The sequence below is a fragment of the Hermetia illucens genome, chromosome 2, assembly GCF_905115235.1.
Source record: "Hermetia illucens chromosome 2, iHerIll2.2.curated.20191125, whole genome shotgun sequence".
Classification (NCBI taxonomy): Eukaryota; Metazoa; Arthropoda; class Insecta; order Diptera; family Stratiomyidae; genus Hermetia; species Hermetia illucens.
Window position 1 is genome coordinate 79,299,382 of NC_051850.1, and position 26,506 is coordinate 79,325,887.

Consider the following 26,506-nt stretch of genomic DNA (forward strand, 5'->3'; position numbering starts at 1 on the left):
TTAATGGAAAAAAATAACTACTACTGACCTGTGTATACATTTTATCATTTTCGTATCTTTTAGGAGTTTTTGAATGAATGAGAAGTAGTTGCAGCTAGTAGGGTTCTGGAGTTAGCACGAATACAAAATGTTACATTAAAATATTTCCACTTGCACCAAGTGGACAGTTACATATACAATTGACCGTTGTCTTGCACCACATGTTTCTTGGGTGATCAACTCGTCCCCTATCCTAAGATAGTGGCATAAACAGATCATGCTTGCTTTGAAATGTATCGCCTCTTGCTGCCGATATTGAAAAATAAACAATTGGAAAAACGGAAGCTGGACGCTTCAGGTATGAAAGGTTTTGTGTATTTCTTCTAATGTTGTAATGCAGAAATGTAGCAAAATATAGCGCAAGATAGTGACAGGTTTCACAGTAATCGTATTGAAATCAACACAGTTATAGTACATCAAATTGATATATCTCATCAGCTTGGTGTGTAAGACGGATAGTCATTCTGACCCACAAATGAATTCACAAGAAAACACATAGTACCATAAAATTAATATGGATTCTACTACTATTAGCAAAGTTATGGCGTCAAATTTGTCTTCGTCGTGTGAATTTATTACATTCTAAAGTCTGAAATATACTACATCAGAGTCCTATACGGACGAAAGTGTACTTGGCACGGATAATATTATCAAATACTCAAACAAGTTAACATGCTCGCGATTAGCTTGGGGGATAAAGTGGGCTTCGTGAGATCACGAAAGTTAAACATTTTTAGTACTTGAATGAGGGCAAGATGAGATTTCAGAGATAAAAGATGTTTGCGCTTTTTTCGCTTATTAAGCTTTTGTGTGAAACAAAACTCAAACCAAACATATACATATATATATTAATGAAATTTGTGAGTAGTGTCTCAAGTAGGCTTGTTGGCAGTGATGTAGGGAACAAATAGTTCTCGAAATATGGCTATTTGCAGTCTTAATAAATATTACTACTGAATAGACAAGCCAAGTATTAATTATTTCAAATGGTTGTATATGAAGCGAAGTGGGATGATTATCTGATTCACCAGAGCTATGGAGAAGAGACATTCTTATCAGATTTCCTAGGTCGAATTGCAAGGAATTCCGAATAAAACTCACAAGTTGGCAACTATGGAGAAGATGTCCGAGAGAATGATATATGGCAAATTGTTCCAATTTATCGAGTTAGCAGTCACAGTATCACAGCATTAGTATGGATTTTGCTTGATGATATAACAACGTTCGTGAATTTCACGACATGACAACTTTTATCGTATTATTACTTTTCCATATATTTGTAATGTTACTTTTCAAAATATTTAGAATAGGATTCGAAGAATTAGAAACTTCCAATTTCAGTTGACTCATCAGTTCCGGGAAATCACTTGACAGCGTAATGCTGACTACATTGCCTCCTACAGGGTACTGTAATCCTGTAGTCTACCGTTAAGGTCTTCAACGCGCTGATCCAATTGGATTCTTGCGCCAACGATGATTATTATCATTATTACTTTGGGCAGGGTGTCCGGGTGCAAAAAGCAAGTTTGTTCATTTCTTGTTCACTCCTTTTTCGAGTGTAGGGCATCCACACAGTCCATTCGTTGTCATTGTCATTTTTTCCCACATTTTTTAATTTCAATAAGAGTTTGCTTCAGTTCCACTATCGGCATACTTAATGCTGTGCAAATGATAAGCTTACCGCGGAGGCAAGACCAAAGACGCACACAATACATCCATGACAACCGGAATTCGAACCCGAAATAACAAAATTGAGAGGCTAACGCATATAACTTTAATTGAAACTTTTTCTTCACACTTAATTATGAAACGTTATGCACAATTGATTATGGGAACAATTGGTAACAATTCGAGGCGTATTTTTAATTGACGCGTTATGCTCTAACTCAAGAACAAGACCGACTCCCAAAGCAAACCTCCGGCCTTTCTATAACCCGTGGAACATTCGAAAAAGGCATATGAATACTTTGCCAGAAAACCACTTTTCCTTTTGACAGCATCTCCTTATTAACATCAATTATCAACCATCTTAACTAAATATTCGCCCTATTCTTATACAATTTTGGTGTCTTGGCTAATTGTCATTCCTATAATTTTGGTTGGGGTTACACATATTTTCCACAAAGTGATTTTCGTCACATTGCCCACCGCCTAAACTTTTTCGTCGCGAACAAGATTCGTCGTTATCTGTCTGGGGTTCACAATCGTGCCCGTCTGTATTCCGATTTTATTTTCGTTCGACGTTGCCCACTTCGTCTAATCCTCAACTTCCCAAAATGGTGCTTAAAATTTTGATTGCAACTTTCGTGTTCAACCCCCCCCCCCTTTTTGTGCTGTAAACTATCAAATCGTGTTTGCATCCTATTACTTAGAGGGTGCAATTCCTCCTTAACGCTCACTATTGGCAGCTTAGCTTCATCTATAAGACCCTATGCGAATGTTCCAATCTCATAAATCAGCATCCGTCTTCGTCTCTTCAGCCGTTTTGCAAAGTCTTGTTGTTAACATAATCTTATGCAATCTGATCAAAAACATCTAGTTCAATAGAAATGACGCTCGCCCTTCATTATGGTTTCGGGGACAGAAAAATGCTCACGGCTCACTACTTCATAATGTCCCAAAATTATGACCCGTGTTCTTGCTTGTAACACAACAATCAACATTTGTACGACTCGATGAACCTCACTTTCCGAAACTTTGAACAACATCTTTTCACTTGCTCAAGATTCCGCTGTCCTGACCCATAAACATCTATCCAAATTTTAACCGTTAATTCATCCCAGTTTTCAGAGCCTTGCCATACTTGCTAGAACGCCATAGCACTCAAACGATGAACACTATTGCATTGCTCTACGATATTCCTTTGTCCTTTCTTCGCAGTAATTATCCCAGTCAATTTCCTCAAAATATTCTTATAATAAATATGGTAATGTACTATTATTAACTTTACTTAACCATGTATCCGTATGGAGAGTGTCTTGATGCCTAGGTACCATGCGCATGGACCACCATGTTTCTTTTCAGATATTTCGGTTGGGTACTTTCTGAGTACGGATCCGTGAAGTAACTATTTTCGGACCCTGCACTCCTTCCCTTTGCACCAACGTCAAAACTAACTATCGGTTTCAAAAAGTACTAATCAAGACCTTTCATTTGATAGCCCATACGAGTATACACGATGCATGGTTGACCACATACATACATTACCTACCCATCTCTACTAACCAATGGAATGACTGAATACGTAGCGTGGCATTGACCTAGCCGTTGGAAGTTTCATAAACCCTCTGAACATGACTGCACGACTGTCCACAAAACCAAACCAAGGGTTAGGCAACCGATACAAGCCATAAACGCGTATCCTAGAGATGATTCATAAAAAACATCTGAAACGAGTATGGCAAATATTAGGTTGTTGCAAATGAAATGGCCGTTTTGGTCCTAAAATTTGAAACGGCTATAAAGCTTAAAGCGGTGCCAGTCGATTCAAAATATTTCTCCCAGCGAGATTCAAGAGCATGTATGCCAGTTTCGTAGAAGTCCAACTGTCGGGTGTTGATAAATTCGTTGAAGGCAGTTTTGACAGTCTCTTCGTTCCTAAAAAAGTGGTAGTCGGTTGGCGAAAGGTCCGGTGAATATGGTGGATGAGGCAGAGTCTCATACTGCAATTCGTTCAACTTTTGAACCGTTGTTCTGGATACATGAGCTCGTGCATTGTCATGAAGGAGTATCACACCATCTCTGTTGACCAATCTCGGCCGTTGAATACTCAATTTTTGGTTCATTTTCTCGAGTTGGGCACAGTATTTCTGTGCATTTGTGGTTTCTCCAGGTGCCAAAAAAGAATAGTGGATAACTCCAGCTGTAAAACACCAATACCTTCTTCGGATGGAGGCTCGGTTTCGGCATATGCTTCATCAGCATCTAGCCATTGTGCTGATCGGCAACGATTGTCGTATAATATCCACTTTTCATCACATATCACTATTCTGTGCAAAAAAGGGATCGCTTCTATTGCGGGTGAGTAAAGAACTGCAAATTTCCATTCGAAGCGCCATGTTTTGCTCCATAACGGCATGCGGAACAGATTTGTCCAGCTTTTTCACCTTTCCAAGTTGTTGCAAGTGCCGGGAAACTGTCGAATAGTGTACGCCCAGCTTTTTCTGCAATGTCTCTCACAGACTGACGTGTGTCGGATTGGACTAACAAACGCAGCTCGTCGTTGTCAATCGATGGTTCTGGATATCCACGTGGCTTGCTTTGAAGGTTTACGTCGCCTGACCGGAATTTTTCGAACTACCGCCGTGTGGTTCCTTCGCTTACCGTATCAGCTCCAAATGCGCTGTTAATGTTCTTGGCCTCCACCGCTGCTTTATGACCGAGTTTGAACTCATACAGAAAAAGTATACGTTCTTGGTTCTTTTCCATCCTTTTTTTCCCTTTCATTCACTGTTATCACAACGATGGTCAAAAGTGAAATGACTCCTTGGTTAAATCTAGGAGTATTTACACTTCATTATCTGACACCAACAGTGCTAACTGGTTGTGAATTGATACAGCAAAATCGCAACTATCTTCACTGGATTGCCAAATCGGCTATTTCACACCTAATACTTCGTGCTCAAAATCATACATATATACATAGATAGTACGCATTTTAAATACGGCTGGCTTAATGTACAAATATTTCTATCTGAATTAGACGCTAACCACAAACTTCATTATCACGCATATAATATATACCTACATACACACATGTCTGTTTGGAATAATTGATATTCATATACAACCCCATTCATATGAACTTACTTCGTTGTGATATTGACTAATTGATATGAGATGATGACGTCATACACGTTGTAAAATGCACGAAATTCACAAAAATGGCTAGCCAGATTTCGTAGTTCTAGGATGGACATAAGGGGGGTTACCGGGTAAATTTCTAAAATGTGGAAATTATTATTATTAACTTTATTTGTGCAGATATCGGAACCGGATGTATTCTGAGGCCTAGATTTCGTAGAGATGCCCCATTGTGATTTTTTTCAGAATTTTCGATTGGATAGGTCCTGAGAACGAGACCTGTTTCACTTTTTGATGGCCATATTTTGAGCCCTCACTCCTCTTTGTTTCACCCGATATCAAATATGGAACCAGTTTCGAAAAGTACTAATTGAGCACTTTAACTTGCTACCACACATGACATTTTATGAAAAAAAATTTTGCACCCTCCATTCACATATATGGGGAGCCCCCTTAAACTTAACACAAAATGGCGCCACTTGCTGCATGTAAAGGGAACAGCAGATTACATGCTCTCACCAAATTTTCGTGACAATCGGTCTAGCAGTTTCCGAGTGTGACAGACAGACAGACATGTGAGGAGTGGCCAGATCTCCCATCAGGCGCCACTCCAGCTGGCGGATTGGGGCATACCTATTGATGTGTAAATATGTGTTCATGCACTTTTCTTTTGTGACTTTGCATGGGCTAGTGTTTGCTCATCTCTGTTGCGTGGACCAAAATGGCTATGGGAAGGAAACCCAGAACATAGAACCACCAGGAAGACGAGAGAAGGAAACTTACGGTGCAAGGATTCGGAATCCCAGTACAGGCAGCTTTTGGGAGTGAGTGAGTGAGTGGTCGTCGATATCCCTCGACCGCAGTGCCTCGGTGGTGGACAACTTGGCCACCTTGGTATATAATGTTACAAGTGATTTGGATCTGGAGAACGAAGTGTAACAAGACCAAACAAAGATGAACTGAAGGTAAATAGTTGGACGACAAAAACCGTAATAACACCCACGGCATATGTTCAAGATGCACGACAGCATGAGTAGCTCCAGGAACAAGGAAGAGATCTATTCAAAAGAAGCTCGTCAACTTTGAGATCTCCACCAATGAAAAAGACGATGAAGGATAAGGTAAATAAACGCCAAAAGTGAAGGATCATATCAATAGGTGAGCTGTCCGAGTTTATCAAGGACAAGCACAACGTGCACCAAGCCATAAAGAACATAGTAAGGGCTATTAAAGTCCTCTCGCAGATGGAGGAAAAGAATAATAAGCACACGCCGAACCCCGATGTGCCAACAGTGTCACAAACGACCCAAGTGACGCCTAACCTTACTACCAAAAAATCATGGCCAAACAAACGAGTACGTGAAAAAGAGGGAGATCCTCTAAATAACCAGCAGGCGACTAAGAGAAAAAAAAGGTGGACTGGACATTCTGAAAACCAGCACCAACAGCTCAGAAAGAGGAAAGCGTACAGCGGATGTAGGAAACTCAACCAGCGTTGCGAAGCCCAAGATGAACGAAAACGATGGATGGACTAAAGTTACTAACAAAAAAGCGAAACGAAAAGCAAAAGTGCGAACTTCTCTAGATGCGATTCCTATCTCTATAAGGGCAATCTGTCCTACGCGGAGATACTCGAAAAGGTCAAAGCTGATCCCGACCTAAAAGATCTGAGCGGAAATGTGAATAGAATCCAAAGAAACCAGAAAGGGGATCTCATATTCGAGCTGAAAAGATCCAGCGTGGGCAAAACTGATGACTTTCGCACTCAAGTCAAAAACTCATTGAGGAGAATGCCGCAGTGCGTGCCCAAAATCATGAGATCTTTATACAATGCAAGGATCTCAATGAAGTGACATCGAAAGGAGAAATTTATACTGCTCTGAAGGAGTAACTCAACTTGAAAGAACTTCCCGACGAGTCCGTTGTGGGCTTACGAAATGCCTATTGTTCATGTTGTTAGCTGCCGGAAGGGTTCAGATTGGATGGGTTGTCTGCCGTTTAAGACAACAAACTTCACTGAAGAGATGCTTCAAATGCCTCACGTTTGGGCACTTTGCGAAGGCATGCACCAGAAGCATTGATCGATCCGATCGATGCAGAAGGTTTGCGAAGAAAAGCCATAATGCCAGATAGTGCAATAGGGACCCCAAATTGTGCGAAGTAAAAGAGGGACAAGATAACCGACATATTGCCGGAATTTAGGAAATGAGAAAATCAGGTTTATTCAAATAAACCTGAATCATTGCAGGGTCGCTCAGGATTCACTTGAGCAGACCACGATCGAATCTGAGATGGAAATTACCATCATAAGTGAACCGTATAGAAACCGTCACGGTGGCATATGGGTCACAGATTCGACTGGTGGAGCGGCGATATGGGCTTGCGATCGACAGGCCATACAATGTACTGCAAGTCAGGTAGCCAGTGGCTTTGTGTGGGCGAAAATAAGTAGTATATATGTATACAGCTGCTACGCCTCACCAAGTTTGACGCTGTCTGAATTCGAGCAAATGCTTGATAATCTTCTTCTCGACGCTGTATATGTATACAGCTGCTACGCCCCACCAAGTTTGACACTGTCTGAATTCGAACAAATGCTTGATAATCATCTCCAAAGGTGATTGCTGGCGATTTCAATGCTTGGGCCCTAGAGTGGGGTAGCAGAGAATCAGTTGCTAGGAGGCGCAGTTTATTAGCAGTTTTTTGCGCATATGGACATAGTTTTGGCTAACGAAGAAGCTGTAAACATCTTCCAGAAAGGGGGGTCAGGCTCGGTTGTTGACCTGACTTTTGTCAGCCCTGCGCTGGCGCGTGGTATGTCCTGGTGCGTCAGCGAACACTACACCCACAGCGATTAGCAGGCAATCTTCTTTCTTTCAGCAGACCTTCATAGAGGCGTGGTTAGATCAACCTAATAAAGCAGGCGCCTCTACGGAAAGAGCTGTCCATCTGGCTCAATGCATCGCCAAAACATGAGGAGGTGCTCATTCCCCCGTAGAAGACCAAACTACTGGTGATGAACTGACCGGCCTTCGATCAGCCTGCCACCGAACCAGAAGAGCGGCTCAGAGGGCGGTAGGTAGAGTCGATCAGGGACAAAAACAGTGCGCCTATAAGGCAGCCCGCCAAATCCTCAAGCGCGCCATCCAGCGAAGCAAGAGGAAATGTTTTAAGGAACTCTACTCAGAAGCGGACGTAAACCCGTGGGGGAGTGCTTATAGAATCGTGATGGGACGATTCAGAGGCCGTTCATCTCCGCAGATTACGTGTCCCACCCTCTTGCTGAAAATCATCCAGGGGTTATTCCCCCAGCAAGAGGAGAGTACCGACATATTCCAACCACCTCTGTCTGTGACGGCAACTCCGCAGTCACCAGAAACGAACTGCTGGAGATCTGCGGTAGAATAGGAGACAATAAAGGGCCAGGCCTGGACGGAGTACCGAATAAGGCCCTTAAGCTTGCCGTGAAATCCGGGCCGGACTTGTTCACTAAGTTGTTCGAAGCGTGCATATTCGAGGGAATATTTCCAGCTGGATGGAACCGGCAGAAGTTGATACATCTGCCTAAGCCTGGTAAACCTCCAGGTGAACCATCCTCATACCGACCCCTATGTCTTTTGGACACTGTAGGAAAAATGTTAGAGCGGGTAATCTATAATAGATTACTCTCGGTTGTTGAGAGTCAAGGCGGCCTTTTAGATCGGCAGTATGGGTTCTGTAAAGCCAGATCAACCATTGATGCCATCAAATTGGAAATCCACGGAAAGGGTAGTACTAGAAAATATTGCGTGGTAGAAACCCTGGATGTGAAAAATGCATTCAATTCGGCTAATTGGAATCTAATACACAAATCCCTAGCGAAGGTTGGTATTCCCGGATATCTCGCTGTTGTCGTCGATAGTAATTTAACTGAAAGGAGGCTTTGGTATGACACTGATGACGAACCCCAGGAGTATGTTGTTTCCGCGGGTGTCCCGTAGGGTTCCGCATTGGGCCCACTGCTGTGGGCGCATTATGTATAATACAATGATGTACTTAATCTTCCCCTTCCGGAGGAAGCCACAGTGGTGGGTTGCGCTGAAGACATAGCGCTAGTTGTTGTCGCAAAACATCTCGAAGATGTTGAGTTATACTCAAGCGAGGCAATCAGTGCCGTTAAAAGTTGGCTAGAGAGCTCTGGCCTGACACTGGCGGAGGAAAAAACAGAAGCGATCCTCATTATTAAGCGCCGGAAGAGAAATTACGCCTGTATTAGAATCGGGAATCACATCATCCCATCCAAGCCGACCATCAAATACTTGGGGGTGGTGATAGGCAGGAAGTTCAGCTATAAGCAACACGTACAGTATGTTTGCGATAAACCATCCACTGCTAGTATGGCCTCGCGACATATTTATGTTGCGTACATTATTACGAAATATTTTTTGCAGTAATTTTTTTGTTTTCCGTTATTTTTCCAACTTTTTAGGTACTTGTGATTAATAATACCCTTTCTTTTATACTTACCACTTTCACCGCCTTTCCCTGATTTTTTACCCCTTTAAAACACGTTTTATTTATTTCATTTACTGCAGTCTCAATGTTTATGTTGCTCACTGTACATTTTTGATATCATATTGCAGTAGAACAGAAGAACAGCTAAATTTTAAAAACAAAAATGTTATGCATATGCAAATTTTCATCAAAATATCTCTTATTTTTCTTACAAAATTGAGCAGTTGAAAAATTTGAACGCGTCAGATCCCCTTAAACATAAAAGGTATTAAGTTATTTGTATTCGAAGGAAAATGAAGTCTAAGAAGATTCAAATGAAAACAGTAATACAAAGGGTTGCACATTTCGGAAAAATAAGAAAGGAAAAAGAAGCCGCCAGTCAGTTCTATCAACGTATTTCAACGAAGAGGATAATCAAAGAGCCAACGAAAGTTATGGTCGTGAAAGACGCAACAAAGAAAATCAATATTTTCACGAAAAATTCACTCGGAGATACAGAACGCTTTTTGGTGATTTCTTCCCGGGATAAATGTAAACTCAATTTCTTTCTTTTCCTTTATAATCAATTAGAGCAGTCTGTATACTAATAACCTTTTCATTAAGTCCAATTTTTCGTTATGTAATGTGAGTTCCCATAGAGCTTTAATATAAACCTAAGTGCTCGTGATGACTTTTACGGATGGATTGATTTCAACACTTGTCCAAATTCCATCCAAATATAACAACTAAACATGTCCACTTTTCACAATAGACTTTTAAGGTAGTCGCTTGATGTCATCTAAGTACAACAAGTGTGTCAGCTCGCACTTAGCACGTAGACCATACTTAATTGCGAAACGATTCCCTCTAGCATCATTCAGTAGCCATAAAACGGGATTCAGTGCCAAAACGAAAGAGCGTTGCTACAATCAAATCAACGCACTAACAGAACATCAAGTTCATAGCCATCGTTCCATGACTGTCACCGAAAACTTTATTAGTTTCGGATCAATGCGATACAGATGTAGGGCATCGATTAGCCAGGTACGCGGGGGCAGGCAAAACCTTAGCAGTAATCGATATAGCAACTAAAGAAAATTTTTTGGCATCTAGTTGCCTGCCCCACAACTACCGAGTAGAGGGTATTGAATTCCTCTTTGCAGCCCCTTGATCCAACTCGACAGTCCTACTAATATTGAACATTATGAATTTGTAGAGGGTTGGTTCGTTGGTTGGTTGGTAATCGGTCTTGTTTCTGTAGATCCTCGACCGTGACCTTTTTGGGGACAAAATAGGTAATGCCCGCAGTGATGAAGGGTAGACATACCTCCGGCCGACTAATGACCTGATTTATAACTATATGTACTGGCAGACTGTTTGTTCATCTTATGTGAAGAAATCACTTTGCACGATTTTCCATTCCTACATTACTAAAAATGCAAAATATTCCGTCACTGCTAAACTCCAGATATACATATATACACACATATCAAAGACATAAATATTGAGGTGATCAAAGGGTAGTATAGGTCCCAGGGCGAAACGTGATTTGGTACCCACGATGGAGCATAAAACCTGGAAAATCCCTGCTGAACCAACACCAATAGCTCTACTACCAAACCCTATCTCCACCTCCACGTGGTGACCGCTGGGAGTTTTTTCTTAACGAAAAACTGCAGACGGAGAAGGATGAAGGTGAGTCTCCCGCACCTAAAAACGAGACAAATTCTACCAACTGGTCTTCTAGGTTGGGGGTTGGGTATGGCTGACGACCCTATATGGGAAACAACTTGTTACGAAGCCACAACAGGAGCCTCGGACTGGACTGATTACACAACGACGAACCCGGCAACAACAAAGGAATAACGATTTGCGCATTTTCTCATGAAACTTGCGCTCCCTGTACAGACCGAATGCTGCTCAGCAGCTAGCCGATACTCTGTCCCAATATAGGGCTGATGTAAAAGCGCTACAGGAGATGCGTTGGAGAGGGACCGGTTTCCTGGAGAAGAGTCGCTACACCATATATTATAGTGGCCATCCAGTAAACCATGTGCTCGGAGTAGGTTTCAGCCAAAAAATGAGACCTGCTGTTACCGGCTATGAAAATATAAGCGAAAGGCTATGCGTTCTGCATTTGCCAAGCAAGTTTAGAAAGATAAGCCTCATAAACGCCCTTACAGAGGAGACTGCAGAGTCGGAAAAGGACACCTTCTACGATGCAGTAGAACGAACCCAGGCCGCCTGTCCCAGATATGATATCAAAATCATACTTGGGGATTTTAACGCCACCTCTCAGCCTTGATGAAGGTCAAAACATATAGGGGGGCTAAAATACACTCAGATCACTATCTCGTTGGCATGGTGCTCCGAACTCGAATAACAACACAACCAAGAATCCCCTCTGACAATCAGGTGAGAGTTAACACTGGAACCACCCACAACACACCTATAAGAGGGAAATGGATGCCGCAATAACCGCAGTCAACAGAGATCCTGGAGATGAAGCATCAACAAATGATCTTCACAATCACCTGAGGAACTTTATCATAAATACGGCAACAAACACACTTGACTCCAGCGGCAAAAAGAGTCGGAATGGCTGGTTTGACGATAAATGTAAGCTAGCAACAGAACGGAAGAATGCCGCATACCGAGTAATGGTGCATTCTCAAAGAACGCGGGCACGTGCGGAGACTTATCACGAACTCCGGCGAGGGGAGAAGCGATTTCACAGACGGAAAAAGAAACCCTGGGAGATCCAAGAAATCTGTGAACTCGAAAAGTACAGGGAGCAGCCGAACCAGGCGCGGAAGTCTCACCAGCAAGTAAGCAGGATGAAGCCTTACACATCTCAACGTTCGTACTGCCGAGACAAAGAGGGAAATCTGACAGAATGGGCATATTGGAGCGTACTTGGATGAACTACTGAACAATCAAAACATCGGCCAGTTGGATGTCCCGCCAACTGAAGACGACGGACAAATACTACCACCACCAAATATAGAAGAAACAGACCGTGCAATTCATCGGCTTAAAAATCATAAGTCGCCAGGAGCCGATGGAATTACAACCGAATTGGTTAAATATGGAGGCGACCAATTGCACCAAGTGGTTCATCAACTTGTGCTCAAAGTGTGGGACAGCGAATCAATGCCTGAGGACTGGCAAAGAGACATTATCTGTCTCATACATAAAAAGGGAGATAACACGCAGTGCAGCAATTATAGAGATGTCACGTTACTGGGTACCATCTATAAGATATTCTCCGCCATCTTGTTAGGCCGAATAGCCCCATACGCCCAGAACATGATTGACCCATGCCAAAGAGGCTTCACTCCAGGCAAATAAGCAACAGATCAGATTTCCTCTCTGCGGCAAGCGATGGAAAAACTGTTGGAGTATGGGCACCAGTTGCACCATCTATTCATCGACTTTAAAGCCGCCTATGATAGCATAGTTAGGGTAAAACTGTACACGGACATGAGAGAATTCGGATTCCCGACGAAATTTATAAGGCTGACTCTGACCAATGTGCGAGGCCAGATAAAAGCAGCAGAATCATTCTCAAGATCATCCGACATCAACAACGGTCGAAGACAAGGGGATGCCCTATCATGCGTCCTCTTTAACCTGGCCCTCGAGAAAGTGATCCGTGATACTGAGGTAAATGCAAGAGGTACGATCTTCTTTAAGTCCACCCAACTATTGGCCTATGCTGACGATATCGACATCATAGGAAGAACCACCCGAGACGTACAAACTGCCTTCATCCAAATCGAGCAGGCGACGCGAGATCTTGGGCTGCATATCAATGAAGGCAAGACAAAGTATATGGTGGCAACGTCAGCATCGAAAACCAATCAACCAACAACATCAAACCGCACTGGTCAAACGGGAAGAATAAATTTAGGAGAACATAACTTTAATACCGTTAATAATTTCTATCTAGGGTCGAAAATCACAACCGATAACAGCTATGATGATGAAATCCGCGCACGGTTGTTGTCAGCTAACAGAGCCTATTTCAACTTACAAAAAACTGTTCCGCTCGAAACGTCTCACCATAGGGTCAAAGCTCTTACTGTACAAGACAATGATCTCGCCAGTCCTCATGTATTCCTCGGAGATTTCGGTTCTTAGCAAGAAGAATTGCGAACTCTTGGCCCCGTTCGGGAGAAGAATCCTCCGAAGAATTTTTGGGCCCCTACATGAGGATAGACGATTCCGTAGCCTACATAATGACGAAATATATGAGCAATACCATGACCATCTAGTTGTGGATAAAATCCGTCTCAACAGATTGCGGTGGGCGGGCCACTTAATCCGTGTGGATGAGGGTGATCTAGTCCGGAAAGTCTATAAGGGCAATATCTATGGTAGAAAAAGAAGAAGAGGTAGACCCTGCCCAAGATAGACCGATGGCGTAGCTCAGGACGCCAGACAGCTTTTAGGGGTATCGAATTGGTGGACCTCGACGCAAAACAGGGATGTCTGGAGTTCCTTATTAAGGCAGGCCTAGACCGAATACCGGTTGTTGCGCCATTAATGATGATGATAAATATTGAGGTAATCCTAAATAAGCAAACTTTGCCCATCTAAATTCGCGCATCTTCACGCATTTCTACTTTACTCCGTGCACAAAAACGTATATACCTATATATACACCTATGTATACCTAAAGTAAATATCACTCTTTTTCTTCAATCTTTGTTCCGGTCACAAGCAGGGTAGGCTCGCCGTGATCGATTTCGCCATTTTATTTTATCAAATGCCTGATCTAGATGCAATCTTGAGGCTTTACCGTTTACCTGGGCTTGGGACCAGCATACTATGTTAATAAGATGGCGGAGTTACTTAAACTAATTACCACTGGTACTAACGTACACACATGCTTATCCTATTGAACACTACTCGCAAACTTAATTAGCACATAGATATAGATAAATATATAAAACTAAAAATAACTAAAACAAGCTAACAAAGTAAAACTAAAATGTCCCCATGGACCCCATCGTTCATATAAGTTCACCTTATGATGATGACGTTATACAAGCCTTACAGTCCAATCGATTTACGAGAAATGCTTTTCTTGGTTTTTGGTTCGTTGCAGGGTTCTTATTTCCTTTAATAGTTGCTTCATTGAGAATATTAAAAAAGTGCTGCCGTCGTTATCTCTATGGACAGTCTATCGATAGGGTTGTCGTCTTTGCATTTAAAATGTTTTTTCACAGAATGGCTGCGGATTGCGGGTTGTTTTCGAAAGAGTTGCCAGTATTGATTTATGGAGTGCAAATGCTTTATATGATATTATCCCTTATACTCGTACCAATGCTAAATCTTGTACTTCTAGCATGAAATTGACGGAAATTTTCGGGTAAATTTTCAACATATAATAATATGTTATTATTAACTTTATTTGAGTAGATATCGGGATGCATTTTGAGGCCTACATTTCGTATAGATGCACTACCCCCACCAGTTCTCACCATGTGCTTCAAGTAGTCGCATATTCATGAATTACGTTTTTTATTGCTACTAAAGATTGATGTCTGAACTTTACTCAATTGCAGAATCGGCCCACTGCAGATTGTAGAAATCTAATGTAACCAAAGATTATGCTTGTACATAATAGAAAAGATTAATAAAGAACTATCTTCTAAATAACGTTCTTCTTTTAAGTTGGTCTAAGAGTAATGAGAGTACGGAGTAAAACCCAAGTGAGACTGGGAGACATGATGGTAGTAGAGACGATAACCACATATGTGTGGAATATATAGTGAAAATTTCAAGCGAATCCCTCAGACTTCTTTGTCGTAAAGTTGAACCTTTATTGTGAAAAAATATAATAATTAGGCACAGCTTTACTAACAATAATCATATCAATTTCACTAACAATAGTCATGATTCCCTATTCTTTGTACGTTAGAATATACTTCAATAGTATATGGAAATCTTTTGCTTTTTTTCTCCTGTTGGATGAAAGAAAGTCCACCTTCATTCATTAAATTTTTGACTCTGCAGTGCGTTTTAGCTTACGGATGTGATAAACGCAGGGCAAATATTACTTTACTTTGTGATTTCACTTTTTTAAAAAATGATGTCATATCACATCGCCTTCATAAAGCATTAACCATCAATATAAAAATACTAAAATACATACCTCAGAAATTATATCATCACTTATAGCTTCTGCCTGAGTTGTAAAATGCTCCTTAAGTATTCCGAAAAAGGCACTGTCCTTGGGCTCATCTGAATATCGTGCAACTTTAGAAGCGGGTTCTTCATCAGTCTCAGTTGAGGACGTACGATTCAAGATGTTCTAAAAAACGAAAGAAGCATACTAATAAAAGCGTGATTTATTTCAGCGGATTATGTAAAGGAAAATGAAAGAAAACCGTTTTCCAATTCTAATTCACTTCAAAAGCAATCTCAAACTCTATCCTCTTTTCTGTCTGTATCAACACGATCAAAGTTACAGCCGTGATAAGTAAAAGAGTACGCCCAAATTTAGAATAAAAAATCGAAACGCGAAGCTAGGTGGAATATAATTAGTTTGTTGCACTCTTGCCTGAAAGGCGTAGTATTTCACGTCTTCACTCCTATGTGGAGTACACAGCTGTTTTCAATGAGACTGGACCTTAGTTTCATTATCATTACACTTAAATTTGCGCAGGTGATAAACCTACAGCAATAGGACACCACAAACACCAACACAAACAACCACGACGACCGAGATTTGAACCCTGGGTAACGAGATTGAAAGGCTAGCGCTCAATCGTCTCGACCACCGCACCTCTCGATACACGATGTCAAGACAATCAAGCATTTGGAAAGCTGAAATAATCGGTTTGTTAATTTTTTCTAATTTTACTTCGCTATACCATAACGATAAACACTAAGCCCCCGTTAAGCGCTTATGGCAACCAATCAATTTTGCCGGAGATAGCCTAACAACGACATTTAAAACTTCAGTTATTTTTTTTTTGCGTAAAAACTGTTCTCCATACATTTTTCCGGAAGACTTCGACTTGGTTGTCTTTGGAACTACGACGTAGGTATGGATTTGTCTTAGATACTTTGCTTTGACCAACAGGGGGAGTAAAACTCCTAAATTTTCTTCTGTTGAACTCTTACTATTGTATTGTGTAAAAGCAAAAATATTCGCTCGAATTATTGACATCTAAAACTAACCCATACTAACCGATACCTAAACGCTCTTTCCCACCACCATGCGAGGCATAAGAAGATAGAGAGACTATATCGACCTGAAAAAAACAAGTCGGGAAACCCGAAACTTGACGCTTCCGGTATAAAAGGTTTTGTGTTTCCCTATGTGAGGAGCATAACGCAGTTCTCCATTGGCCGATAGCATTGACTCGGTAAATATCCCGCTCAGTCCTATCAATGGCAGTAACCTGCCTAGAACTGAGCGATTTAAATATCTCGGGTCAATGCTATCAGCAAATGGAGAACTATGTAATGAAATTGCATCACATATTAACGCAAACTGGATGAAATGGCCTTCCAGAACTGGTGTTCTTTGTGATCGACAATGGCGGCAATGTCGTCCCTCATGTCGCTCTCTATGGTTCTGAGTGTTGACGGGCTATAAGAGACAATGAACAGCGTCTTGCGGTAATGGAGACGAAGATGTTAGTTGGACTAGTCGACGGTAAGCGACCAAAAAGTCGGCCGAAACAACGGTGGCTTGATATGTTGGATGGCGATTTAAAATCTTCGCGATTAAATCCAGACCAGGCATTTGATAAAACAAAATGGCGACCCGCTTGTGAGCGGGACAAAGATTGAAGAAAAAGTAAAAGATGTGAGGAGCGGTGAGTGCATAACAGTCCCGTGCCACATAGCTAAAAATTCCATTGCCCTCTATTTTTCAGAAAGCGATTTAAATAAATCATTTGATGGAAAGCATTGTATTGATAATAGTGAACCTCATACGCTTCACACTCGGAGTTTAATATTATTCGCAAATGTGAACTTAACCTACAACAGATACAAACAAGTCGGAATACCAGAAGCTCACGCTTCAGGTGTAAAGGATTTGTGTTCATCTTATGTGAGAAGCTTCTACGCACATTTTTCCATCCGTTTATAGCTACAAATCCAACATATTCCTTCTACAAGATATGCTTACATATTAGAGACATAGATATTATTCTCACCCTAAAGAATCAAACTGTCTATTACCGAATACTGTACATATATAGGCATATATAAATTCATCGTACTTATATTTGCGGTTTACTTCATGCACAAAAGTATACATATGTACATATATAGTACGTATATTGAATACCGCTGGCTTAATATACTAACATATCTCTCTGGATTCACTAATCGCAAACTTCATTAACACGTATATATACACACTTCTGGCTGGACTAATTAATATTGATATACAAATGGCCCAAAAACTTAAAATGTTTTTTGTGACCCCCCTTTCACGTGAGCTCACTTTGGTATGGTATTGACGACCTGATATGGGATGATGACGTCATACACGTTGTAGAATGCACGAAATTCATAACAAATGGCAAAGTTTCATCGTCTGTAACTTCGTTAATAATAGTTGAATTTTCTTCAAACTTGACCAAATTGTGCCTTCCATGCCGTCCTTTGTACATGTGCCAATTTTGTAATTCTAGCGTGAACTTAGGGAGGGTTTGTGGCTAAGTTTCTAAAATATGTTAATATATTATTATTAACTTTATTTATGCAGATATCGGAACCGGTTGTATTTTGAGACCTAGATTCCGTTTAGATTTCCCATTGTAATTTTTCCAGATATTTTGGTTGGATAGAGAACGAGACCTGTTACACTTTCTGTGGGTCATAATTTGGGCCCTCACCCCCCTACATTTTACCCGATATCAAATGTGGGGCCAGTTTCGAAAAGTACTAATTGAGCCCTTCCATTTGATACCCCACATGACTACATTCTGTGAAAAAAAAAAATGCACCCGCCATTCACATGTATGGCAAGTCCCCCCTTAAACTTAACACAAAATGGTGCCACTTGCTATATGTAAAGGGAACATCAGACCACATGCTCTCATCAATTTTCGTAATAATCGGTCCAGCCGTTTCCAAATAAATCGGGTGTGACAGACAGACATCGAATTGATTCGAATAAGGTTTTATTTTACACAAAACCTTAAAAAGGGCCGGGGAGAAGTAGATCTCCATGAATGGAATTTGAATATTTCACTCGAATGTCAATTATTCTCGTTAATTATGACGTCAGCATCTTATTTGTATGGCTTACGATGCGGTAAATTCGCACGAAATTGATAAGTGTGAACTTCTATAGCTTTGACACTAATAGTTGGATTTTCATGAAACTTAGCATGCGAATGCACTATGTCCTCTATGCCTCCTAGGATGAAATTAAGGGTTTTTTTCAGTCAATTTCAAAAAGTTGGTAATATACTATTAGTAGGTTTATTTGAGCAGATATCGGATTGGCACGTCTTTCGAGGCTTAAATTTCACATAGGTGTTTTACACAAAACCTTAAAAAGAGCTGAGAAGTAAATTCTTCATAAATGCGACTTTAATATTTCACTTGAATGTCAATTATTCTCGTCAATTATGACGTCAGCACCTCTGATTTCCGTGTATACAAAATATTATCCCCATCTGGTGCTGGTGCGAAATTTGGTAGTCCTAGGATGAACTTAAGGGCTTTTTTTAGTCAATTTCTATTTGAGGCCTAGATGTCATCCCTACTCCTTACTCACGCACTTTGCAATTCACGTCAAAACTAATATCAGATTCGGAAATTACTGAGACCTTTCATTTGATACCCCCTTTAAACTGCACGTAAATTTATGTCACTCACTTTATGGGTTGGATTTCATAGTTCCCATATGTCTACCAAATTTCGTTAGTATCGGTTTAGCCGTTTTGGAGAAAAGTACGTGTGACAGACAGACAGTGAACCGATTTTAATAAGGTTTTGTTTTACAAAGACGACTTACACTGTTCAGATCACTACCAAGAAACCAAGAGACCAGAGTACCTCTACAATTATCACATCACTTTATATAGGTAACTCTCATACGACCAAAAACAGGGAAACCGAAAGCTTCAGGTATGAAAGGTTTTGTGCATTTCTTTTATAAAGAGATTTGAGTATACATTTGTTCCATTAGCACGTAATATAGGCATGTTATGTAAGAATATCCACTTTCAAATGATATTGACATTCAAAGTCTTTAATATGCACAGAAGCGACGAGGAGGATCCCACCCGGAAAGTCTATACGGACAATATCTATGGTAGAAAAAGAAGACGAGGCAGACCCTGCCTAAGATGGAGAGATGGCGTAGGCCAGGACGCCAGACAGCTTTTAGGGATATCGAATTGGTTGACCTCGGCGCAAAACCGGGATGTCTGGAGTTCTCTATTAAGGCAGGCCTAAACCGGATACCGGTTGTTGCGCCGTTAATGATGATGATGATGTACGAATTGAAAATCGTGCATGTGTGGTTTTTCACATAAGATGAACGAAGACAAAACCTTTATACCCGGAGCGTCCAGTTTCCGGTAAGCCGACTTGTTTAAGGTTTTGTGTGAAACAAGGTTTTAGTGTATAAATGATGAGATCCGGAACACAGGATGTATTCCAATATTAGTCAATAATGCTTTAGGATTGTGAGTTTTTAGTTGTTGTTGCGTTGATGAAGTTAAAGTGATGATATTAAATCTCCATCCGAAAAGCCCAGGACGGACCAAATAATAATAATAATCGTTGGCGCAACAATCCATATTGGATCAGAGCCTTGAAGTGTGTTAGAGCACTTCATTCAAGACCGTAACGGTACACTAGGAGGCAATGTGATCACCATTGCGCTCGACGGACCAAAAGGCCCCTAAAACTTGACGCACGAACGTATGAAGGCTGTTCGATAATATAACTGTATCCAACAAAGTGTAAAACAGAAAGTTCACCGCGACTCTACTCACCACAGCGATCCATTGGAGCGCAGAGGGGCACGGATATATCAATGCCAAGATCCAAAAACGATGGCGGCAAGAAATACCGCGCTGAGAGACAATAGAAAAATATTACAATCTGCCCCTAGCCTCCTTAAAGAAATATAAAAGGTCATCAATCATGCAAGGATCCCTACTCAACAGGATTTGTTGAGGATTAAAATACTTGTTACACCCACCATCTACACTTTCCCCGAAACCTGGTATACTCCTTATAGCAGAAGATTATGTGTTCATTAGTTTCTCTAATTTCACAAGTGTTACATACGTCCGAAGCTATGTTTCCAAACCTCTTGAGAAAGACTTTATTATATGCGCGCGGGGCCTCCAGTTTAATTATAGGTAAAGTCGCGTGAATGTTGGCGAAGAAATGTCCTCTCACCCGTGACGGCCAAAAAATCATTCTCCCCCTCCTTGTATCAGTGTTCCTGAACGGCCTTCAGACCATCGAGAGCGAGAAACTGGCAGATTCATTTAATGAGTACCCCCTATGAGCCGGGCGCAAGAGAATTTTCACTGACTTAAAACAGGGGTCAGAAGCCAAGGCACGAATTTGGCCCACTAATGTAATGATAGCCACCTTCTCCTCACCCATCCTGAAAGCCACCTTGATGGCCTGAAGGGCAGCAAAAAGTCCACACGCCAAAGCCGAACTATCGAGGACAAGCGTGAAACCTAGGTCCCGTCGAAACCAATCACCGCACACGCCGAACCATGACGCCTGAAGATAGTATCCGACGCCAGGACCAGAAAACCTCTAGATTTAAGGCCATCGGCCAACCTAGCACAAGCAGCCGTCACGTGGGCCCTGCCACAGGCTCCTCCCAAGTCATAAGACAAGATGACCTGAACCTTATTTGAAATGGGTCCATTAAAGAAATCATCACTTTTGACTCCCCGTACTCCCCGCTTTTCAACAAATGTCAAAACTAAGACCGGCTTCGAAAAGTACTAATCATTCGATAGCCCACTATATATTTGGAAAAAAAATTTATATATGACCCCCTCTTAAAATCAACTTAAAAATATGTAGTATTTTGTTTCTGAAAAAAATGTGTGAACAGACAGACATTGAACCGATTTTAATAAGGTTTTGTTTAACAAACATCAAATGGGGGCGGTTTTGAAATTCAATTTTTGAAAAGCTGCAAAAATTCCAGATTTTTCGCTTGGATAGGTTCTAAGAACGAGACCTGTTTCACTTTTTGAGACTCACACTTTGAGTCCTCATTCCCCTATATTTCGTGCCCGGCTAGTTGAGTGGTTAGAGCACAAGGTTGTCGTACGGAAGGTCGCGGTTCAAATCTCACCGCTTGCAAAGGAATTTGCATCGTGATTTGACGTCGGATACCAGTCGACTCAGCTGTGAATGAGTACCTGAGTTAAATCAGGGTAATAATCTCGGACGAGCGCAATGCTGACCACATTGCCTCCTACAATGTACTGTAGTGTACCGTTACGGTCTTGAATGAAGTGCTCTAACACACTTCAAGTCCCTGATCTAATGTGGATTGTTGCGCCAATGATTATTATTATTATTATTCCCCTATATTTCACCCAGTATCAGAAATAATATCAGTTTTAAAAAGTACTAATAGAGCCCTTTCATTTAATACCCCACATAACCATAGTAAAAAAAAAATACGCCCCCTCCTCATTTACGGAGAGCCCACCTCCCTTACAACTCAACACAAAATGGTGCCACTATATATAAAACGATTCATAGACCGCAAGTTCTCAGAAAATTTCGTGACAATAGGATCAGCCGTTTCCGAGAAAATCCGGTGTAACATTTAATCGATTTTAATAAGGTTTTTTTAGTGTGCGGATAGCTCAGGTAGTTGGAATGCTGCACTGCCGGAAGGTCGCGATTCAAATCTCACGAATGGCAGAGGAACTTGTTATTGTGACCGAATGTCGGATACTAGTCGACTCAACTGCGAATGGGTACCTGAGCCAAATCAGGCTAATAATCTCGCGCGAACGCAGTGCAGACCACATTGCCTCCTACAGTGTACTGTAGAGTACCATTACGGTCTTGAATGAAGTTTTCTAAGACACTTCAATATGGCCCTGATTCAATATGGATAAACCTAAGCTAAGAATTCAAAACATTTCCTCATACATTTCCAAACTCCAAGATCTATTTACATATTATACATTTCATCCAAAACAAACAAACATTGCCTCTAGCACACACTAATATACATTTACATACACATATACCAAAAAGTCAGCGTACACTTTACAAGTGCTAAATGTAGAGAAAAGTATATGAATCAAGAAAATGATTTAGACACCATGCTCGGGTTATTAGTGCGCACGCAGTTTTGAAAATAGGTTAAGTAATGTTTTAATTAAATACAAAGCCAAGAAACGTTGTAAATTACAGTTTGTTTTTACACAATAAAGTTAATTACAGAGAAGGTCGGGTAGGCCAAACAATGTATAGCCACCCACTGTAATAATTCTAAGCTACTCTTAAGCAAAATGTATCAGATGTAAAACACTAATTGGAAATAAATAAAATGAAAATGAAAAATTGAAGATTTTCGGCATTGCAAATGCCAAATAGTCTACGTACAGATCAGTGGTAATACATAATTTTCGAGTTGATTTGTGCATCTAGTGACTATTGATAAAGCACTTAATTGATTTTGTGCGAATTAAAAAGTATCCTTAATTATGGCTGCTCGTGGAAAGGAAATAAGTGTTAGTGAGCGTAAACTGATCCTAAATTTACGGCAAAAACGTAAAAGTTTCCATGAAATCGCAAGAACCCATTCTTCGGTGCAAAGAGTTGTTGATAACTACAAATCAACCGGTTTTTTACTTCACGATATCGATCAAGACGACCACCTAAACTTACAGTGCGTGAACGTCGAAGTATTTGAATCCTGCCCAAGGAAATCCTCATTTAAGAGCATTCCAACTTGCTCAAGAAATAAAAGAAAAATTTAACAAAACAATATGTGATGAAACAGTTCGTATAATTTTGAGGAAATGCGGTTACCATGGTCGAGTAGCACGCAAGAAACCATCCATTTCAGTTAAAAATCGCCTGAAAAGAATGGAATTTGCAAAAGCTTGCGTGAACATGACAAAAGAATTTCTGCTTTCAAATGAAAGTAAATTTTGTCTATTTGGCATAAAAGGACGCAAATTAGTGTGGAGAAAAAGGAGCAGAGCGTTCAAAGTTCAAAATTTGATTTCCACTATAAATGTGGCGGTGGCGGATTCGCGGAATCATTTTTTTTTGGCATCATTGGTATCTGGTTACCAGTCGTTCGGAAATTATAGTGTTAAACTCATAATAAGTCACATTCCAGATTTATATCGATCGATGTAATAAAGTGCGTATTTATCGGTCCAAATTACGTTCGAATGAATTGGCTAAAAGGACAACAATTAAAGCCAAGGCTGTACATGTGTTGAAACTTAAGGTTTATGGGCTAGGTATAGCAGATTAATGATCAGTTAAGATTTTATGGCTAAAAACCCATTCACAGTTTTCCTCGAAAACGCATGTTGAAAATCTGCTGCCACCATAACTCAAAATCTGTCCAACGAGATCCTTTGAAATTTTCACGACTTATTCAGAACATATTTCTACGGTCCTAGGATAATTGCGATTCATTCAGTAGTTTTTTTATTCATTAAAGAATCTTCGAAAAAACACCAAAATTGAAAAAAAGTTTAAAAAGGCACCAAAAATTTAGCTTTTAATATTTTTTAATAATCTTAGTTTGAGGACTGTAATTAAGTCTGCGCGTTAAAATGCCGTTTGCTTTTTTTCTCTAAGATAATCGCAGCGCCCTCTAGCGCGGCATCAGAAAAACATGTATAAATTGTTCTGTATTTGATTAATGAACTATGCTATCGGGCTGGAAAAATTACTACGCATGCTCAAAATACTAATAAATATATGGTGCCAAATTGGTATTTGTATCTTTATCCAATTCTTCACAAAAAAAATAAAAAAAGAAAAAACGAAAAAAACGGCCTTCACACGGGATGAACCCGTTTTGCAAAGCGCTGAGAAATTACGGCTAAGGGATGCTTTTTACTTTCAGCATGAAGAGAACCTCTTCTCGTTTCAGGTTGGATAAATTAGCTATTAGAATGTAATCAAATATTTATTCTATTTACTATTTATTCTTTTACAGGACCTAGATACAAGTTTTTTTTTAATTAGCCGTAATTATAATATTCCAACAGGTTTTCTATCGCCTGCCACAGAGAGAAAATCTGATCTGTTGCTTATTTGCCTGGAGTGAGGCTCTTTGGTATGGGCCAATGATGTTGTGGGTGTATGGGGCTATCCGGCCTAGCAAGATAGTGGAGAATATCTTAAAGATGGTACTCAGCAACCTGTATAATTGCTGCACTCCCCTTTTATGTATGAGACAGATAATGCCTCTTTGCCAGTCATCAGGCATTAACTCGCTGTCTCACACCTTGAGCACAAGTTGATGAACCACTTGATGTAATTGGTCGCCTACATATTTAACCAATTCGCCAATGTTCTGGATGTTTAGTAGTTCATCAAAGTACTCAACCCATCGCTCCAATATGCCAATTTTGTCGGAAAACAGATTTCCTTGAAACCTTAACCTTAAAAAGGATAATAAAGCCCCATATGGCTCCGTACCCGAAAGGAACACGAACAATGTCCGAAACAGTGTTGATGTCAATGCTGCTGGTGCAAAAGACGACCGTAGAAAGTAACAATCTGAAACAACGCTCCTTTCACTAGCAAAACGCATTAGTGAACTCCGGGAGTTCATCGAGGAGGAGCGAAATATTAACGAAAATATCAGTGTCAGGGTCGTGCTATACTAAAGGACAAAAAGAACGAAACGCCCAAGCGTCAAGTGAAAAAATTACGTGGCGAACGCAGATAATACCTCCTCAACATAAGGTAAGCAAGAAGGCGAGTGAACGAAGTAGTGAGGGCATTAGTGAACCCTTCGGTATCTAGTACGCATCCCAAAAGAAAGTTTCTCGAATTTATTGAATTCATTTAGTTTTTATCATAGTATCATTCTTCTATCATTAATCCTTATATTTAAATATCTGCAATTATTCCTAATTTTGTACATTCATAGTTTCTAATCAAGTACATTCATTTTGGTTCATTTCATTTGCATTTATTAGATTAATAAATAGTAAAAACAACCACCAAAATGAACCTAGATGACAATGTTAAAAAAATACTTCAGGTCTATTTATAAGCCCTATGTTTTAGAATATATTAGGTTGTTGCAAATGAAATGTCGGATTTTTCAATGAAGTGAAGTTAGTTATGATTTTAATGTTTAAAACTGCCGCAAGGTGACTCTGGTGGTATGGGATAATTGAGTATAAATAGTCGTTCGTTCGATCATGGAGTCATTTCAGTTTCAATCGTCATTGAAGTTCCAAGTAAAACTCAAAGAAAAAAGCATGGAAGGGAGTCAAAAACGTCTACTTTTTCTATATGAATTTAAACTTGGTCACAACGCAGCGGAGGCAACCAGAAACATTTGCAGAGCCTTTGGAGCTGACGCAGCAAACGAACGAACGACACAGCGGTGGTTCGAAAAATTCCGATCAGGCGACATGACCCTCCAAAGTGAACCTCGTGGACACCCAGGACCATCGATCGACAACGACGAGTTGCGTTTGATAGTGGAATCTGATCCCCGATCATCGATTCGTGACATTGCAGAGAAAATAGGCGTACACTATTCGACAATATCTCGGCACTTACAACAGCTTGGAAAAGTGAAGAAGCTTGATAAGTGGGTTCCGCATGAACTCAACGAGCAAAACATGGCGCTGCGAATGGAAATATCCAGTTCTCTACTCAACCGCAACAGGAACAATCCCTTTTTGCGCAGAATAGTGACATGCGATGAAAAGTGGATATTGTACGACAACCGTCGCAGATCAGCGCAATAGCTAGATGCCGATCAGCCTCCACAACACATGCCAAAACCGAGCCTTCACCCGAAGAAGGTAATGGTAACTGTTTGGTGGTCTGCATCTGGAATTATTCATTATTCGTTTTTGGAGCGTGGTGAAACAATTAATGCAGAGAAATATTGTGCCCAACTTGATGAAATGCACGAGAAATAACGTGTTCAGCGGCCTAGATTGGTCAACAGAGATGGAGTGATGCTGCTCCATGA

At 40.6% G+C, this 26,506-nt stretch overlaps 1 protein-coding gene across 1 annotated transcript in view; it reads right to left on the reverse strand.

Moving 5' to 3' along the window:
• LOC119648640 overlaps positions 1-26,506 on the reverse strand; it is a 358,882-nt gene that overhangs the window by 71,058 nt on the left and 261,318 nt on the right. The window contains exon 7 of the mRNA XM_038050411.1: positions 15,479-15,637. Within this exon, the coding sequence (XP_037906339.1) occupies positions 15,479-15,637 (159 nt within the window). The remainder of the gene's footprint in view (positions 1-15,478; positions 15,638-26,506) is intronic.